Source organism: Maylandia zebra, linkage group LG14 (genome assembly GCF_041146795.1).
Source record: "Maylandia zebra isolate NMK-2024a linkage group LG14, Mzebra_GT3a, whole genome shotgun sequence".
In the NCBI taxonomy this organism is placed as follows: domain Eukaryota; kingdom Metazoa; phylum Chordata; class Actinopteri; order Cichliformes; family Cichlidae; genus Maylandia; species Maylandia zebra.
This window is the reverse complement of record NC_135180.1, coordinates 36,990,988-37,010,867: the sequence shown is the minus strand read 5'-3', so window position 1 is coordinate 37,010,867 and position 19,880 is coordinate 36,990,988. Positions and strand designations below refer to the sequence as shown.

At 42.5% G+C, this 19,880-nt stretch overlaps 3 protein-coding genes and 1 non-coding gene across 7 annotated transcripts in view; 2 read left to right on the top strand and 2 right to left on the bottom strand.

The window, feature by feature from the left end:
• Nucleotides 1–3,624, top strand: LOC101470306 (uncharacterized). Its single transcript, XM_004574119.3, has 3 exons — nt 1–84; nt 1,177–1,648; nt 2,172–3,624. Exons 1-3 carry the CDS (start codon nt 45–47, stop codon nt 2,509–2,511), a joined length of 852 nt encoding a protein of 283 aa, XP_004574176.1. The 5' UTR covers nt 1–44; the 3' UTR covers nt 2,512–3,624.
• A 520-nt stretch (nt 3,625–4,144) lies between these two features.
• On the top strand, nt 4,145–15,377 carry ints4 (integrator complex subunit 4). Its single transcript, XM_004574113.4, has 24 exons — nt 4,145–4,334; nt 5,590–5,784; nt 5,902–6,019; nt 6,103–6,209; nt 6,322–6,436; nt 6,643–6,728; nt 6,881–6,931; nt 7,026–7,114; nt 7,688–7,808; nt 8,136–8,207; nt 8,300–8,474; nt 8,927–9,132; nt 9,213–9,355; nt 9,452–9,567; nt 9,747–9,880; nt 10,053–10,219; nt 10,434–10,527; nt 10,613–10,693; nt 10,785–10,915; nt 11,005–11,064; nt 11,230–11,389; nt 13,814–13,957; nt 14,777–14,897; nt 15,013–15,377. Exons 1-24 carry the CDS (start codon nt 4,281–4,283, stop codon nt 15,201–15,203), a joined length of 2,931 nt encoding a protein of 976 aa, XP_004574170.1. The 5' UTR covers nt 4,145–4,280; the 3' UTR covers nt 15,204–15,377.
• The window catches only part of aamdc (adipogenesis associated, Mth938 domain containing), a 20,201-nt gene continuing 15,688 nt past the window's right edge, over nt 15,368–19,880 (bottom strand). Inside the window, exons 1-4 of one of the 4 annotated variants that reach the window (XM_004574117.6) lie at nt 19,019–19,147; nt 16,898–17,048; nt 16,715–16,810; nt 15,368–16,336 (exon numbers count right to left, since the gene is read on the bottom strand). In XM_004574117.6, coding sequence (XP_004574174.1) covers nt 16,196–16,336; nt 16,715–16,810; nt 16,898–17,029 — 369 coding nt within the window. In that variant the 5' untranslated portion in view covers nt 17,030–17,048; nt 19,019–19,147 and the 3' untranslated portion in view covers nt 15,368–16,195. Of the gene's footprint in view, nt 16,337–16,714; nt 17,049–17,761; nt 17,890–19,018; nt 19,152–19,880 lie in introns of those variants that run through there. The other 3 variants (XM_076873477.1, XM_076873478.1, XM_076873479.1) reach the window with 3 other exon arrangements.
• Nucleotides 18,493–18,683, bottom strand: LOC111501437 (U2 spliceosomal RNA). Its single transcript, XR_002721494.1, has one exon. It is a non-coding gene; the product is annotated as a U2 spliceosomal RNA (small nuclear RNA).

Sequence of the window (19,880 nt, the reverse complement as noted above, 5' to 3'; positions counted from 1 at the left end):
GCAGCGACGAGAACAAAACGCGCTGCGGTGTTGAAATCACAAACATGATGAGAGTCCTGCTGCTCACCAGTCTTCTCCTGACAGGTACAGATTGTTTGTTGTTGGTTTGATTCTTAGCTACAGAGGTTTCTCCTTTTTTTGAGATTTGTATTCTTTAAAAGCTCTTTTAAATGTAAATGAACACGTGTCTGATGAAGACACACAGAAAGAAGTTTTGCTTCACTTGAATTACTTTTACTTTTTTATCTAATCTTTTTTTTAGGATCCATTTATCCAATCGTTTTAATATTCAGAACTGATTGTGATTAAAAATGAAATCTGAAACACAGACCTCACGAAGGCAAAGCTTTTATCTCCACACAGGGTTTTGTGTGACTGGTTGGATGTGTTTGATTGTTTGCAGGTTTACTCACAAATAGATTTGCATGAAAAATCTACAGGAGGTGTAAAAGTCTCCCAACTTGTGAGAAAGTGAGAAATTGTCTTAATTTTCTCATGAAAATAAAATTCAAATTAAAAACTTCAAACATTAACATTAAAACATTTCGAGAGACTCACACGTGGAGGGAACTTTTAGTCTGTAACTTAATTAAAATTTACATTTAAAAGATTAAAAATGTCATTTTATTCACTGTTATTTGTTATCCTATTTACAACTCTGACTTTTAGGTTTCCATGTCTGTTCCTAATGTTTGATGCAGATCTGTAGTTCTGAACTGTAGCCAAACAATTTATTGGCTTTTTTGGGGGGGTTGTGTTTTCCCTCTTTGTTTTTTTGTCATATATAAAAAAATTTTAATCTCTCATTTCAAATACATTCAACAGGGCGGCTGACTGTATAAAGGTGATTATAGACACAGGGGAAAATCGTTGGTATGCAATTTGGTCCTCGACCTTTTGTCATGTTGGCCTCGTGCAGGGAGTTCTCTGACCTTTTAGTCTTTAAGTCTTAAAAATGTGCAAACAGCACAAGCAGGGAAAGTCTTTCTTTAAACTGCTTTTTTTTTTCCTTAAAATGAAAATTACAGACTACAAAGTTGGACTGTACTGTAAGAAAATATTAAAGAGCACAGATGTTTGAATATTACTGCATACTAAATTGCTCCTTTTAGATCTTTCATGTCTTTCATGAAGGTTTTATCAGATTTGTTTAAATAAAAAATCTCTTGTTGACAGGTGCGAGGTGCAAAAAGGACGTGTTTGTGTACAGCACAGTTGGAGGAGACGTTCTTCTTCCATGCATGGTGTCCTCAGACTGCTCCGCCATCTCCTGGACCTTCTTTAACAAAGGCACGGACGTGCGGTTCGTCCATGAGGTCGTCAATGGGAAGGTGACGGCCGATTCAGACAAATCCAGCCGTATGACCTTCACATCCAACTGCTCCATCAGCCTCCGCAACCTCAGGGTGCGGGACGCTGGATCCTACGTCTGCCTGAGGAACGACCAGCCTGTCACTGACGTTTACCTCTCCCTCCTCACAATCTCGTCTTTCTCCACCTTCACCGACCTCCAGCCTGGAGGAATCCTCTCCCTGACCTGCATCTTCTTCACTTATTATGACGCAGGGAGCTGCAAGTCATACTCAAAGAGCGTGTTCGGCCTGAGCTGGGTGGATGAGGATGGGAGAAAGCTGCCCAACAACAGCAGGTTGGTTTTTAGGTCATTTTATTTCTGTTAATCATAAAGACTATTACCATAAATAACCCATAACACATGTTGTGCTGTATTGCAATAAATGTTTTCTTTATTGCAATCATCTTAATAGATAACAATTTTTTTTATTTTAATCGTTTAAAAACAGCTAGTACCATTAAATATAAAATATGAGAAAAAGTAAAAGATTTATTTATTCTTTATCTAAGGAGGAAAATATTTCCTGTTATTAAAAAAATCTAAATTGCGAGAGTATCTGAGCTGAATTTAGATAGATGAGGTTCTAATACAGACACATACACACAGCAAAATACACAAAATGAGTATATGAGATAAAGACTGAATAAAAAAAAACAACCAGAATTATAAACTTATATTTTACATTATAAAAGAAAATGTAAGTCAAATTAAATTATTGTCTCAGACCAAAACTAAAAGCAGAAATGTTCAGGTGAACACTGCCTGGTGATGAACGACAGCTGTGTGATGTTTCTCTGTCCGTTTCACCTCTGTGCAGGTACAACCTGACCAGCCACACTCGCTGCAACATCACTCTGGTGACAAAACTCCAGAAGGACGACAACAACAGGAGGTGGAGGTGTCTGGTGAACACCACAGAGAACAGCAGAGCCGTGTTTCTGGACTTCAGGTCTGCCTTTTTGTTCCAAAATAATGATGATGACAGCCTGAATCCTTCGGTCACGGCGATGTGTCAGGTGAAGCTGCCCATCAGCCGCATCGTGCTCTGTGTGGCCCTCCCGATCATGGTGACCATAGTGGCATTCTTCACATGGAAGTCGGACCGCGAGAGGGCCAAAGCATCAGCAGAATCCTTCATGCTCCACGAGATCAACTGACCGTCCATCACTGCAGGATTTTTGTAGTATTTTCACTTCTCTGGCCCCTTTTCAATCATCACATCCTCATGGATCCTGTAAGAGAATACTACTACAGTTATGTTGCAGTATTGTATTATTAATGACATATTTTGCATGTATGCAAAAAAAAGGTTCTTGTTGTTTTTTAGTTCTTTGTTTGTTTGGTTTTTTTGATTTGTTTTTACTGCTGAAATGTGTAAAAAACGTCGCCTGGATGCGATCTGTTGCTATGTTGCGTTGTTTTAAAGCCTGTATAGATCTTTCAGCACTGATGGTACATTTCCAGATGTGCAAGCCGCCGGACCAGGGGCATAATCAGACCCAACCAATATAACCCCCCAATAAAATTATGAATTATCTTGCATAAATAGGCTGTTGATTTTCTTTACTGATTTCAGGTATTACCAGCAAAATAGTTGCATGTTTAATCATCTGGGAATTTACCCAAATTTATTTATTTATTTAGACAGAGATCTTGACCCCCATTGGTAAACATTATTCTGAAAAGTTTCCACAATTTGTAGACAGTTTTTTGGAGCTTGGTGAACCTCTGTCCATCCTCTCTTTTTATACCTGGTCTGTTACTGACCTGTTGTTAATTAACACAGCTGTGAAATGTCCTCCAGTTGATGCTTTTTAGTACCACTTACTTTTCCAGCCTTTGTTGTCCCAACTTTTCTCAGATGTGTTGCTGCCGTCAAATTCAAAATGAGCTAATGTTTTATAGTAAAATATTTCACTTTAAACATTTTTAATGTTTTGGTGTTGTATGTTGAATAAAATGTTGGTTTATGAGATCTGAAAATAATTGCATTGTGTTTTATTTACAAACTTTGTTGACATTGGGGTTGTAATTGTCTGAAATCGCTAAAAGTGTGCGAAGATGCAAGGTCATAGCTTCACTGCATTACACAGCTACAAAGTATTACAAAGCTAAAACAAATAGTAGATCATCCAAATATCATTACTCACATTTGCTTAAATAGAAAAATAGTAAATACGTGCAGTGATTCACTGAAATATGCATATATACAAAACAAATAGGAACAACAAGAGTACAATTCTAACAAGTCTGAAAAGTCCATATTTGGCATGATCACCTTTATTCATCAGCACAGCTGTCTTGTAATTTCTATAAGTGGTCTTCAGGAATAATCCTCCAGACTTCTTTAAAGCTCTTCTTTGGATTTCTTCTGGTCTCCATCAAGATGATCTCACACTGCTACAGTGATGCTGAGTCTTTCCAGATGGTATTGGATTCCAAGTTCCCCAACATCACAGGATCCAAACCACAACAGAGCCTCTTGTAGAGACCCTCTGCTGTACCTCTCTCTTGACCTCCATATGTCAAATTTCCTCCAAATGTTAGAGACACACTGCACATTATGTTGAAATGTGCCTAATTGTAGCTAAGTGCCTAAAGAATCAACTTAAAATAGCTTATTTTGCTAGTTGCCTGTTACGTGTAGACATAATACTGGTTTCTCCCTTGACTTAGAGGCTGTCTTATGCTTGAAGAGGTGAAAAGGTGTTTAGTGAAAAAGAAAGAAAATATTTTTTGCATATCAAATCTGACATAAAGCTATAAAAATAAACAAAATGAAAGTATGTATAAATATTAATATCCAAAATAATAATTAAAAGATCGATGTCGCGGACATGGACAATATCAGGAAGTTACGGAAACTGTAAAGGGACAATTTATCCTGCTGCTGAATGGAAACGCTTAGCTAACTGTGTTCATAAACATGGCAGCACATCTGAAAAAGCGAGTTTATGAGGAATTTTCCAAAGTTGTACAGGTGAGCACATTATAACCGTCTCGTCAGCTGTTGTAAACTTAGAGTTTAAACGTTAAAGAAATAGCTAAATGTTACAATTCTGCGCCAAGTACCGTGTTAGCTAATGCTAAAAGATAGCCGCTCACAGTCACAACACAACATGGATCCTCTGAGAGTTTAGTGCAGAGGAAAAGCACAACTTATTCCGTTTAGTGCTTTTATTCTTACACACAGTATAGCACAGTATCCACTGACAGTGGCGTTTTACGCTTTGGAAGCTCAAAAAGAAACCGAGTTGTTTACATCCGATTTAGCATTCACGTCAATCATTAATCCGCTAACTGAGCTCGTTCGCATGTTCTGAGTTTTTCCTGCACAGAGGAACTTTTGGCTCCTCTCACAGAGGATTTTTAGCCAAAGTAAGAGGAAACTGTAATAGCTGTTCGAAGCAGTGCTGTTATTAGCCGTTTATGCGTCATGTCATTCGTTTTTGTGGATCTTGTGGCTTCATTAAGCAACAACATCCAGCTCGCAGTGGGGCAGTTTGTTGTTAGTGTGACGAGAGTTGGCACCTCACGGTCCGAGGCTACGGTTCTCAGACAGAAAAGGGTTAACTTGCCTTTGAGGTTACCAGTGTAAACTACAAGTTTAAGCGTCGCAGCTTCTTGGAGATGAGTGAGAGGAGAGCAGAGCAGGAGATTTAAACAGCGTCTGCAGTAATGGTCACAACGCAAAGGTCTGTAGTGATCAAAGAGGAGCAGCTGATTTACTGGATGAACTATGTTCCTACTCTCACCTGTCAGCATGACCTCTCACCTGGGTGGTGACCAAAACAGTAGGATTGCAGATATACGTGGCCTAAATGAGCTGTTTCTAGAGATGGAGCGAGGAACTGAGAGAAAAATGAGACAATTGATGGTTTGAGCTTCTTACTGGGAAAGCTTTAGTACGCCTTCTGGGTGAGATGTTTCAGGCAGGTATCACTGGGGGGAGACCCCTGCGAACACCCAGGCTTGGAAACACCTCAGTACCCCCCAGAAGACCTGAAGGAGGTGAAAGTAAAAAGAGGTCTGGGTATCCCAGCTTAGACTGCTGCCCCTGTGACCTGGATTAAAAAAACAAAAACAACACAGGAGAACATGGATAAATGGACAGTAGCTCTTAGTATATATGGTCAAAAAGAATAGATGGCCCAGTTAGAGAAAAAAAGATTATATGTCAGGAGATTAGAGATTAGATGCTTTTTGTAGTTGCAACTGTGTTTTTACACTTACAGATTCCACATGAAGAAACTCCAGCCAAAAAGCTGCGTCTGTCCAAACCCAGTAAGTCTGCCGCTCTTCACATTGACCTTTGTAAAGCCACCAACTCCACCGATGCCCTGCAGTACCTGCTGCAGTTTGCACGCAAGCCTGTGGAGGCAGAGAGCGTGGAGGGTGTGGTCAGGATCCTGCTGGAGCACTACTACAAGGTAAAGAGTTGTGGGTATTTTTTTTCTCCTTTTTTTAAAAATAGAGTTGATAAGAGCAGAATTCCCAGTGTCCTAAAAAAAAGTCAAACTGCTAATGATGACGATTCTTTCTTCCAGGAGACGGATAACTCTGTGAGGCTGAAGATTGCCTCTCTGCTCGGCCTGCTCTCTAAAACGCAGGGCTTCAGCCCCGACTGCATCGTTGACGATGCCATTAACACGCTCAGCAATGAGAGTACGACACATCTGAACATTTATCCATCTCCAACACTCAGAGAAACTTTCATAGCAAACTGTTTTGTTTCTTTGTGTGTTCAGAGTCCCATCAAGTTCTCGCCCAGCTGCTGGAGACCCTGCTGGTCATTGGTACACAGCTGCCCGAGAGTCCTGCACTGAGACTGAGGCTCGTAGAGGTGGCCTACAAGGTGACACAAACACTTATTCAGAGTCCATACACAGAAGTCGTCATTACAAATTCAACAGGACTTTCTGCACAAACCAGTAAATGTCCTCCTCGTTTCTCTTCTCTCCTCTTAGCATCTCTCTGATACGTATTTTGGGGTGAGGAATAAGTGCCTGCAGCTCCTGGGATGTCTCGGCATGGTGGACGCTCCCCTAGGAAAAGAAAACGAGGGCGCGGGCACATCCTTAGGTTTGTATACATACTTATTGTATTTATTTTACCTAAAGCTTAAAATGTTAAAAATACAGAGAGGTAAATCCATCAATACATCCTTCTGTATCTAAATTTGATGTCTGATTTAGTTTAATCCTCAAAACATATTTATGTGTCATTATTTATTGTGCTTTGAGTTGCTGTGTGATGGTTTTTATGGCGGCCTGCTATTTTGCCTCCAGGAGGATTGAGGGATGTCCAGAGCATTATCAGCGACTACTTTGGAGACCAAGACCCCAGAGTCCGCACTGCAGCCCTCAAAGCCATGGTAGGAAAACCCTGTAACCCCCCCTGCACTGCAACCAGCACTAGACTCATGTGTTTAGGAACCAAGCACAGTGAGCTTTAAGGAAAACAACCCACTCTATTTTCAGGTTTCAATAACTCTGCTTGCTCTCTGTGCTGTTGTTTGTTTTCCAGCTGCAGCTGCATGAGAGAGGGATGAAGATTCATCAGATTATTTATGATCAGGTACGAGCAGAATACGTCCTCACAGCTTACTGCACTCCCACTGTAGTTTAGATGTTTAATCCAACCTTCTGTATGTATTCTTGTGTGTTTGCAGGCCTGCAGGCTGCTCACAGATGACTACGAGCAGGTCCGTTCTGCAGCAGTGCAGATGGTTTGGGTGCTCAGTCAGCTGTACCCAGAGAGGTGAGGAGACCAGGATTCTCATACTCAGTTTCAGTCAGTGTAGCTGTTGAGTTTGTTCCGCTCTCTGGATCAGAAACCACGACTGATGTCTGAAAAGATAAATCCTAACTGCTGTCTGTAAGCACTGTCTCTGCTGAAGTGCAGAAACCTTCATGAAACTTCCATGTGCGACGACTTTATATTTAGCCCAAGGCTACTTATGTTCTCGAAAGAAGAAGTAAAATAAAACAAAACAGAAAGCTGCCAGCTTTTCTGTGCAACAGATAATTCCAGCAGAGTGTTGTTAGGTCCAAGCCCTTTAAAAACATCATTTACAGCTAAAAGATGAATAATAAAGTAAAAGTCCCTTAACCTTCAGTATATGTGTTATTCTTTCCAGTGGTAGGTTTGGTTATGGTTTATCCAGAACATTTACTCTGACTTTTTCACAAAACAGTATTGTTGGAAAAACTGCCGTTCATAAATGTTTGTTTTTTTATATTTTCATGTTCCTTCTGGATACAAACTTTGCTTGTAAGCAACATTTCTCCAGTTTTTCTGATTTGTAGCTTGTTGATGTTTCCGTCCAATCAGCATTGTACCCATCCCATCATCCAATGAGGAGATCCGGCTGGTTGATGACGCATTCGGTAAGATCAGTCACATGGTCAGCGATGGTTCCTGGATGGTTCGGGTGCAGGCCGCGAAAACATTGGTGAGTAAATAAAGTCTTCCATGACAACAACAACATCATCAGCAATTAAGTCAGTTTGATATACGGGACACAAACCTAGAAGAAGTCCTCACATGAAGAATCCACAGGTGGACCCATGTGTCCTCATATCACTGTAGAAACGATGTAATGCATCACTGAGGATGGCTCACCCACCACTCAGGAATCTTAATCCACATATTTACAATCTTTACTGAGTTTGCTCTCATTAAGTGGAAAAATGCCTGCAGATTAATGATGGGAAAGAAACTGTGTGTGTGTGTGAGGCAAATGGTGTTAAAGTGAAGCTTTTATGTTCTCGTGTGTCAGGGTTCGATGCTGCAGGTCAGTCCTCACTTCCTGGAGCAAACTTTGGATAAGAAGCTGATGTCAGACCTCAGGGTGAGTTAATTTTTTTATCTGACAGTCTGTAGCAAAGTGATGTTTATCGGCACAGCTCCGCTCACTCTCCTTTATTCCTCTTTTCCATCCAGAGGAAGCGCACAGCCCATGAACGAGCCAAGGAGCTCTTTGCTTCCGGAGAGTTCTCCTCTGGCAGGAAGTGGGCCGATGACGCCCCGAAGGAGAAACTGGACACAAACACAGTCAACCTCATCGCCTCGGGGGCTTGCGGAGCCTTCGTCCACGGCCTGGAGGATGAGATGTTTGGTAAAGGAAACCCAGCAGAGTTTTGGATGATACGTTCACTGAGTTCAGGCTGCTACAGCTAAATGTTCTCATAAATGTCTCAGGAGGTTACAGAGAACTTTAAAATGTTGTTTTAAATAATTTTCTGCCAAATGATAAGACCTGCTGTGATGCACAGACTGCTATATAGCAGGTAACTCTGCCTGTGCATTGCATCCATAGATTCCATACTTGTGGCTTGCTAACTACACTTACTACCGTTAACTAGTAACTCCACCCGCACGTCTAAATGTGGTCACGTCTGGCTCCAAAGAAATGGTGTGGTGTGGCAGTGGACAAAATGAAGCTGAGTGTCTGCAGATATAAAGAGTTGAATGACTGAAGTAAATGCTGTTTTCTGTCTCCAGCCTCTGTTGAGGATTCATTTTTCTCTTTTTGCTGAATATTTTCTGGTGTTTTAAACTTTGTTTCAGAGGTTCGTATTGCAGCGGTGGAGGCGTTGTGCCAACTCGCTCGGTCATCTCCGAGCTTCGCCGAGAAATGTCTCGACTTCCTGGTCGACATGTTCAACGATGAGATCGAGGAAGTGAGGCTGCAGTCCATCCACGTGCTGAGAGAAATCTCCACCCACATCACGCTCAGAGAGGACCAGCTGGACACGGTGCTGGCCGTGTTGGAGGTATAAGAGCGGGGAAACGATCTGGAATCACAAACCCCGAGTGATGTTTTTGTGTCTGACTTTTCACCGTCTGTGCACAGGACTCGTCTCGAGACATCAGAGAAGCTCTCCATGAATTACTGTGTTACACCAACGTCTCCACTAAAGAGTGCATCCAGCTGGCTCTGCTGGAGCTGCTCAAGAACCTGAACAAGTATCCCACCGACCGCAACTCTGTCTGGAAGTAAGAGTCTACAGCCCAGTCTATAAATAACTCTGCAGAGCTGCCATGAGTTAAGCTGATGGTTTATTTATTTCTTTTTTAATTTTCTACCTTCAGGTGTTTGAAGTTCCTGGGATCCCGCCATCCTACGCTGGTGTTACCGCTCGTTCCTGAACTGCTCAGCACACATCCATATTTCGACACGCCAGAGCCAGACATGGACGACCCGGCCTGTATCCTTCACACACCTAAAGATCTCAAACACACACAGAGGAGCAGGAACCTGAGGAACGCCACCCACCGAGGGGCTTCGCAGGTCATCCATTATGACCTGTTGGTGCAGTTTGGCTGCTTTGTCTCTCCTCTACTGCTGTGCGCTGCGTTTCCTCTTCCTTGACTCCGCTGATCTCAGATATCGCCGTCCTGGTGTTGGTGTTCAATGCTGCCAAGTCGTGCCCCACCATGCCGGCGCTGTTCTCCGACCACACCTTCAGACACTACGCCTACCTGAGGGACAGCCTCTCCCACCTCGTCCCGCCGCTAAGAGTGAGAACTGAAATACTGCATCACATTACAAACTAGCAGCATTAACAGCCGCTTCACAGTCGGGATGCTTGATTTTTTTTTTCTCAATCATGTTTCTGAGAAAAATGTCCGTCCAACCTGGAAAACACGGTTGTCACACTCACGGTCCTTCCTGTCACTTTCTGTCTTTTAGTTGCCCGGCAGGAAGCAGGTGTACGGTCTCGACTCTGTGGACTCGGGTCCGGGTTCTGGTTCTGTGGAATCTGCTCAGCTCTTCCTTCAACAAAGTCTCAATAGGGTCAGCACCATCCAGAACCTGGAGGCACCTGGAGCCCAGGACCTGCTGGACTTGACCACAAGGTAAACGCACACAGTGAAGTGTGCACACGAAGCACGCAGGAAGGATTTGTGCTGTCACATTTTGAACATGTTTTATGAATGAATGCCAGAAATCCCTTCGATATTTTTTTTCTTGCAAACGTCAGATCATGAGACTTCCTGATATCCTGAATGAGTAACTGTAGGGATGTGATTGTTATTTGTGAATAAATGAGTTGTTAACTGGTGTCTGCAGAGACCTGCTGCGGCTCGGCGAGCTGCAGACGGAGCTTGCTGGAGCTGCTGATTTCTGTGCTACATACCTGCGCTGCCAGCTGCTGCTAATGAAGGTAGGAGTGTGTTTCTGCTGCGGTTCTGAGTGTCTGCAAACAGACCTGTTCTTCAGATTCAGAACTCTGTCCCTCGTTTCTTCAGGCTCTGCAGGAGAAGTTGTGGAACATGGCCGTCCCTCTGTGCCTCAAACAAAACGTCACGGCCACAGCAGCGGCTCAGCAGGTCTCTCACACACACACACACACACACACACACACACACACACTGTAACAGCAACAGTGAGATCATGTGATGTGTGCGACTGTGTTTGTAGATCTTGGAGGAAACCTACAAGCTGGAGTTTCTGTACAGCGGCTTGGAGAGCAGACAGGTGGCCACCATACATCATGTTCGACTCCAGGCCAAAGCTCTGCAGCTCGTCCTGACTGCTCGCACCAGACAGGGGTAAACACACACACACACACACGTGTGCGCGCACGCACATACACACACACACATTCTGTACATACTTCCCAGCCTGTGTCTCTCCTCAGGTTGGATCTCCTCATCGGCAGCTGCGAGAAGTTTTTGCAGGATGTCGAGTCTTTTCAGAGGTATGTTTTTTCATTCTTTGTCTTTTTCAGACAGTGAGAGTTGAACTCGGCTCAGTCCATATCAGCTGGAGATTCATGTAATCTGTTGATGGTCTGTGTGTTATCGATGCAAAGGACAGCGTCGGACTGTCCTGACTCGCTGTCGGTGTTTCGTGCCTCCCTCAGGCTGTTTCTGACCGAGCTGCCACACCTCCAGGACAGTTTTGTGGATAAGCTCTTGGAGCTGATGCCGCGCCTGTCGTCCTGTAAGCCAGTGGAGCTGGTGAAAATCCTGCAAACGACCCTGAGACAGAGCGGCCTGCTGCAGCTCAGACTGCCCGAACAGGTGTGGTGAAAACACTGAAGCATCACAGCACGAGTTTTCATGACTGAAATCCATACAGCACTCATCTCTCCTTCAAGCTCGTCTCCCAGTGTTTCTGTTTAAGTGACTCTTTGGAAGGCTTTCTTAAACCAGTTATTACACATCGCTCTTTATAAGGCGCTCTCAAGCATGCACATAACCAAGTGCTTACATACATGATAGAGTTGACTCTGAAGTAGCAGATTATAACCAAGAACAACAGTGACCCGCCCACCCTGGGGCTGTGGTAGCAACTAAACTTTCAAAATAAGAGTGGCCCTTCAACTTGAGCTTAATTTGGGGTGATTTTATTCATCTTGACCAAACTCTCACTCAGAAATCTCAAACATCAAAGCACAACTCAAATTATGAATTTGTCTAATTCACATCAGCACGCTCGTGGTTTCACGCCTGACCCGGAGACCCAGCTGTTACCTCCAGTTATAATCTCTCACATTCAAAGTTTATCTTTAAGTTTAAGTGATGAAATTATTAGAGATGGAGCGATCCGATATTACGTATCGGTGTGATACACACAAAACACGCTACTTGGCGTAACCCAGCTCGGCGCATCGGAGCAGTATGTGTCACGTGACAGAGCGGCTGTTGTCGAGACCTGTCGGCGGTCTGTTGGAGCATTTGGAGCCTCGCTACATGCTTCCTAACCGCGGCGTTTCATCTCGGCGAAAACTATCCCAGAGAAGTAAAGCAAGTGTGTAAGTTCATCCCTGAATGTTTGCAGAGTATTTCCACGTTAAGCTTAACAACTGATATATTGAGCCACAGCTGGACTGGCCATCGGAGCTCCATATTGAGGTGAAAAGGAAGCGATTTGTCCCGTAATTCAGCTAGAATTAAAATATAGACACGAAGCTGGAGTTATTGTGTCTTTGCTGCGCAGTTGCATCTACTTCTCTCATTCACTCCCCCTTCCTCTCCTGTTATTACTTCAAACATGAAACTGATCAATGATCAGCTGATCGGCTTTTCTGCCGCAAGTCCATCTTTCTTGTTTGTTTATCGCCCACTTTGCACTAGAAAGAGGAGACCAGCGGATAAACAACAGCAGCACGTTTAAGCGTGATCAGCTGTTGTTAGAATTTATTTAATATTCATTTCTAGTATCAGCTGATGTTGGCTGGAGCCACAGCTGTAAAGCTGTAAAGCTGCTGGTCATGATGTCGGTTTGGATATGTGGTGAGAGGGAAACATGAAGATGAAACCAGGAGATGTCCTTACTGAATCATCAGAGCTGAACAGGTGATGGAGAAACAGGTTTACCTTTTAGGTGACATGGATGAGTTGAAGTTATGAACTGTTTCTGAGAGACAAATAACACCAGGATCCTTTTTTATGTAGCTGACAGCTGGTAACTGTGCAGGGGCGGGTCTAGCAAAGTTTTGTCAGGGGGGCAGGTAGGGCATTAACAGGGAGAGGGGGGCACAAAGAAATACTTTTCTTTGTTATGTCATTTAAAAACTTTGAATAAATAATTATCTGAATCTTACAACAAACGTGGTCATCTGATTAAATGTATAGAAATCCATTATTGTATATAGTAACTAATAAGTCTAATATACACCCTAGTAAGCCATAGTACCATCTGTGCAGTCTGCAATTCTGTTGAAGAAAGATGATGAATCTATTTAATTATTGTAGAAAAATAATCGATTTCTGTGCATTTGTTTTACACTTGCATTAAATTAAAGTTGATTACATCGATTAAGGGCGGGGGGTGGTTCCCTAATATTTTTGCTGGGAGTTGGCAACCCTATTAGTGAGGTAGGTAAGTACTCTTTAAAATACCAGAATGGGGGATGGTGCAGGTTTACGTTTATTAGATTGATCAGTGTTGCTGAACAGTATTTTTTGCATACAGGTATAACAGAGTAGCTTCGTTTTCTTGTTTTTTAAAACTTGAGTATGAACTTATACAAAATGCAGCAAGATATTTATAATAAACTGTTTTATTGATTACAAAATACACTATATCGGATTCATATCGGTATCGGCAGATATCCAAATTTATGATATCGGAATCGGAATCGGACATTAAAAAGTGGTATGGTGCCATCTCTATAAATTATAAATGTGTAACAGGTCAGACTGAGACATGGAGCGATCTAAAAACAGCAGCAGACTCCAGATGGCACGATAAGATTACAGAGGTGAACTTTCAGAATAAAGGTCGATCAAAGCTGGAGCCACTCTATATTTGAAACTAGTTCTTGAAATCTCATTTGCATGAATGCATTGTTTTAATTTAAATGTTCTTTTCCACCTGATATTTCCATTTATAAATAAAAGATTTCTGCATTTTTATGGGCGGAGTTCCTGAACTTTGAGCCTCAGAGACTGCAGCGGTGGTGTGGTTTGAGTTTTGTTTAATTTATTGCTGGTCATCAGATCCATCGGGCGACGGCGACCATCATTGAACCAACGGGGGAGTCTGACAACCCTCTGAGGTTCACGTCTGGCCTGGTGGTGGCGTTAGACATTGATGCAACGCTGGAGCACGTCCAGGACCCCCAGAACACGGTGAAAGTTCAGGTCAGTTTGATGTGACGCCAGAAAAAAATCACTTCATCTACTTGAATCCCCCCCAAAACTGCTGTGAAGTGCCAAACCAACAGGTGGTGATCTGACTATAGAAGTGTTGGCCTGCAAACAGCGAACAGTCTGTCAGCAATAAGATTATTTAACAGTGACGGGGGTCATTCAGATGAGTTTTTCTGATTGTTGATTTTGAGGCATTTGTCCTTGTTATTCAAATTATTTTTAATATTTTTTTTTCTCGACCTCGTTGTCGATCTCTGTCTCGACATGTAAGTGTTTGTGATTAGTGTTTAAAGACTATAGATTGTGTGGGTCAGCTGTAAACATGTTGGATTAATAAATTAACCCGAATCTGAAAGAGATCAAGGCGCACACCTTTGACACTGCAAGACAAAAATCTTTCTCTAAAGTGTCAGTCTGTCCTAAAACACTGTGCATGTGTGGATAAAAGACCAAAACACACAAAGTTTTGAGCGTGTAGGTTTTAAGCTTTAAGGTATTTAACAAAAATATTGCATTACCTGTTTAAAACAATGGCCACAGTCTTCCATTCATCCACAAATTAATTGCTCTCACACTGCGGGTATATTCTAGTGCTTCCAGCAGTTGTGGCTAGACATGCTTTTGTTTCCCCACTGATGTAAACGAGGCCTCGACAGTGCAGAGCCACTGACATCAGGCTCGGCTTACTTACAAACCTGCCAGCGAGTGCAGCTTAAATCAGGCTGTGCCGGTTATCATCCAGTCTTATAAGCACTGATTGGTTTGTATTTTACACCCAACATGAATGTTTACTACTCGCTGCCTCTGCAGGTTCTGTATCCAGACGGCCAGAGTCACGTGATCCATCCTAAACCTGGAGACTTCAGAAAGCCCGGACCCCACAGACACAGACTCATCACGCAGGTTTACCTCTCACACACAGCGTGGACAGGTCAGTTAATAACATGTTTTTTTGTCCTTTGAATATAAAGTTATAAAGCATCCAAACTAGTAAAAACTCTCGCTCCATCGTCACTTTGTTTCCTCCCCTCGTGTCTCTGCCTCAGAGCCGTCTCAGATCGAGGTGCGTCTCCTGCTGGCCTACAGCTCCTCCTCAACCTCCCTGACCTCCCCTTCCAAGCTGGGGTGGAGCGAGAGCTTGGAGAGCCTCCCGCCAGCAGAGGCCGCCGTCGAGGGAACGATTCCGTTTAGCAAAGCCGTTAAAGTCTTCATCATGCCCAAGCCCGCACGACGCTAACAAAGCGCCTCAGCTTTAACGTGCAGGACTTTTCTTCTTCTGTTCATCTCTAATTATAACTGTACAGGAAACCACTCTCATTAACGGTCAAGCTGTAGGAAGCACAAGACGGGGTTTTATGGAAAAAGCTTTTTGTATTCAATTATAAAGAAGAAGTCAGGTGGTCAAGTTTCATTCTCCACTTTTATTTTGTCACATGATGAATCAAACTGAACTCCTCCCTGTTTAGACAGCAGGTAACATCCATACATTTCAGCTTTTATAACATGTGACTGCATCTAAAGTCAACTCTAGAAGAGCTTTCTAAGATGCTCTACATTCTTTTCTGCCACCACCTTTAAAATAACTTTTCTCAGAGAGAAGGTGACTCGATTTGTGAATTCTCTTGTTTAAGATGTTTATTTACTTAAAGATTTGACTCTGTGTTAACCACAGTTTGGATGTTCTCTCTGTGCGGGTCTCTCCACCTGATTTTAAAATGGCCACAGGTGTGAATGGACCTAGTTTCTATGCTGTGATTGGCTCCTGCTGAGCCTGTGGACAGAGACTAAGCCATGAAACAGCTGCAGGCAAAGATCAACAATCGTTCCACACGTTTACCTACAGAAACTCTGTTTCAACTGTTATCGGTGGCTCTTGTTGTTTGAAGGCTTCTTTTGTGCTGAATTCATCAGCAGATGAGTTTGGGCTTTTAAGGCAGGCAGGAAGCACACGGCTGTAAAGGAAAGAGTGCTCTCTAATGTGCAAAGCATGGAAAACTAATGAGCCCTGTAGCACAACAGAAAGCAGGAGAGTCTATCAGTCTATGCCCATTATTGTGTTTTCATAATCAGGAAGTCACAAATGCAAATGAGACTAAAATTTAGTCGGCAGCTTGTTTGCATCTTCACAGTGAACTCAAAGCTTCAGCACCACAGTGGGATATTCTCTCTACAGTGAAAAAGCTTGTAGAGTCCTCCTCAGGTGGCCATGTCAGCAAGGTAAGGGTGACATCAGCAGGTGGAGTGGAAAACCCCGCCCACCTTTGCACCCTGGCCGGCCAGTTTGTTGTATTCAGCGACAGCCTTCTCCGTCTGGAAGACTTTTACATCAACGCCTTTCTGCTTCACAAAGTCCAGGGTGGAGGAGGGAACCTGTTAGAGGAGACGATGGTGTGAATACAGTCTGACAAGCACAGCTCCTTAATCGATCCATCAGCGCTCCAACCACATCCACACACAGGAAATCGCCTTTCAGCCTCCAAAGAACGACCGTATTAGCCAGATTATTTGAATGGATGAACCACCAAGTCTGCAGTCTCATTCTTTTGTGATACTTTATCTAATAGGAGCAGCTTGTGCAACATGACTCGGTCATACAGCAGCTGAGCGTGGGATCTGTTTTATTACATCAAAGTAACAGAAAGCAAAAACTCTTTAAAACAAACAGAACAAAGGTGCTAAGACTCCAACCAAACTATAGTTTATATTTTGGCTTTATTATGTTTAAAGGAATAAATTGGTCTGTTTTACCTGCAGAGCCTCGCTCATGCCTCTGCCAATTACCAGCAGGTCGATTCCCTTCTTCAGCACCTCATCTAGGTCAGCAGGTTGCACTCCAGGGTAATGCTGAGGAGCATAAAGCTCAACATCACAAATTTGCTTCAGAGCTAATTTACAGCAGTCCGTCCTCATTTGGATTCTGGTTTCACTTACGTCAGTCCCAGTCTCTCTCCAGTCCCAGGCTCGGCTCCCTCCAGGCCAGACCTTACAGTCCTTGTAGGTGGAGGAGCATCCCTTCACCTTCATGTGGCCCCAGGAGAGCGAGGCGATCTCTGGAGATGACATGTTTCTTTGAGGCTACCTGCTGTAAGACAAAATAAGCAGTTAGCACAGCTTCTGAAATAGTGTGACAAGATTTTTACAAGCCATCGAAATACTCTGAAAGGTCTCATTAATGCAAGTTTGCCACAACCAGCAGGAGTGATTTATGTGCCCTTGTAAAATGTTCCCCTGCAGGTCAATAACAAAACTACAACTGACTACTACAAGAACAAGAGGGCCTACGTGAAACGTGCTGCTGATAATTCAGTTACTACTTCAGGTCCAAAGTTCTTTTACTTGCATTCAATCAAGTTTGACTCATTAGGAGGTTTATACTGAACAGGTGTATAACAACACCTAACAGCAATAACTTGTGTAAATACAAGAATTCGATCAATCAGATCAAATTATTACATGTAAGCTGCCCTGTACAAACTGTGTACTTAGCACAGGCAAATTAGATGCTTACTTTAGCACACATAGATTGCACAGGGTTTAACTAACACACACACTCAGTATCGCCAGCAACTAAAATCCTTGTCCTGCCATTTCTGTAAGTCGTGAGCTGACTGGGTCTATTTTTATACTTCTCACTTTTAACTCCAAACCAATATAAACCTGCTGTCAAACTCACTCACTGCATCTATTCAAACCGTACCAGACAAAATATTTACACAAACTAGCTGAAATCCTTTTAAAACAGTTTGTTAGGCTGTAACAGGAAAACATGAAGCTAAAGTCTGTGCTGCTGCTTACCCGTCTCGATGTCAACTCACTGAACACACCCCTCAAGTCATTCTTCCTCCCGTAATTAAAGGGACACGGACTAACCTGCGAGCTGTAACAGTCAGTCTATGATTGGTTGTTAATTATCAAGGGTGCTGGAGCTGAAACATCAGCCTTAGTAATAAAGTTTTCCGCACAGCTCACACAACCCTGAGTTTACCTGTGGACCTTAGACTTGTGTGTTTCGTAGGTTTCAGTTCAGTTTCAGTCTCAAATAAAGTGGAATATTACCTGAAACATTTTAAATACACAAACCGTCAACAATATGTCACCTTATGTGGAACTGTCCTCCTGTGTGACCTGTCTGCACCCTTTTGAAAACTAGTTTCTTAATTCACAAAGTTAGAAGTATTGTGAACGTTAACATGAAAAATGTAAAAAGAAAGAAAGAAAGAAAGAAAGAATGAAAAGCAGCAACTGTGACTTTAATCTTATATGCCCAAAAAATTATGATACCAGAAACTATTATTCATGAATTAAACTAGTGGACTAAGCATGGACTCTTTAAGGGGACTGAAATAAAAACTACAAATACTACACTGATATACTGTGCTGTGCATAAAAACACCCTACCATACGCAAAATCCAGTGAACTCACATTTAGGGGATGTTTACGGTACGGTGCACCATACTAATAGATCCACTCGAACACTGCTAATGAACGTAGCTAGTTAAGCTTGCATTGTTTTTCCACATGTTTAGGGGGGTGCACCGTTCCTGGAGATACTGCAATACCAGGTCGATGCGTGGAGTGGACGGAGCAAGCCCCTATTCCATCTCCCTGTTCCAAAAATCAATTTAATATATGGTCCCCGGGTAGGGGACGTATCAGATATTAAACTGATAAGAACAGATACTACACTTGATCTTAGCCAAAAGGCCGAGAAGCGATGCCGGGAATATGTCGGAGCAGACGGAGTCACTCCCCGCACCCTCTCCCTGACTCGCGGTCCGAAATCCGAAGTTAAAATTCAACAGTAACGTTTACCGTACAGTTTATGAAATAAACACAAAAACATTCAACTGAAGTAGAAGAACGAGTCGAAGAATCGCTACAAACAAAGTTATTTAAGAAACAACTACGTCTTCCTGGTGGCTTCCTGGTTACGTAGTCTGCAATTGTCCAATCACAAACCGAAGCAGCAACAGAGCAAAAAGGCTACGAAATTTAACATTAAATTCCGAATTTACTGATGTTATCCCTGAAACCTGTCGAATAACTATTACCGAGTCCTCCGAAGGTGAAATTCACGTGGGTAGTCCGTGTTTCTGTTACGGGCTGCGAGGAGCCAGTGCTGCCGCCATTTTGGTCCAGAGAAGCCGCGCCTCCTCAACTCGATTCATTTCATAGAAAACAAAATATCGTAGTAAAATAAAGGAGCTTGTGTAGACAAATATATTATGCAACATTTAACTTGTAGTTCATTTAAATTATTAAAATTTAAAGAAAACAAAAATTACACGTTTAAATTTGAAAAGTCAGCAAAGAAATTAAACATTTGTAGCGCGATTTTCCTTCGCCTGAGTTAACTAAGCAGAGTACAGCAGCAATAGTTGCATCCGGTAATGATTGAACAGAGGGAACACTGATAATAAAATCAAGTTTTATACGTTTTGGGTACGATAAATCTTCACCTGTGAACTTCTACTGCATCTACAGGCCAAAGATTTACTCTTTAAACGCGTAGCGGTGTCTGTGGGAGAACAATCAGGTCACAAACCTGCAAATATAACCGCGGCCAGTCGGCTCTGAAGAACAAATCAAGTACCAGCAACCTCTGCTAGACACAAACCATCAACAATAGCAAGGACAGACAACTGCTGGTAGCAGAACTCGTTTCATGTTATGTACGTTTAGCTGTACAAAACACAAACATGCACAAGACTAATTTGCACTGAAATATTTCAAAATAAATCAACTAAACAAACAAACGAAGACCTAAAACCCCGTTTCAATTACATTCATTTTCATTTATATTGCACCAAATCACAACAACAATTGCACTTTATATTGTAAGGTACTCAATAATACAGAGAAAAGCCCGACAAGAATTTGGCTACAGTAAGAAGGAAAAACTCCCTTTTAACG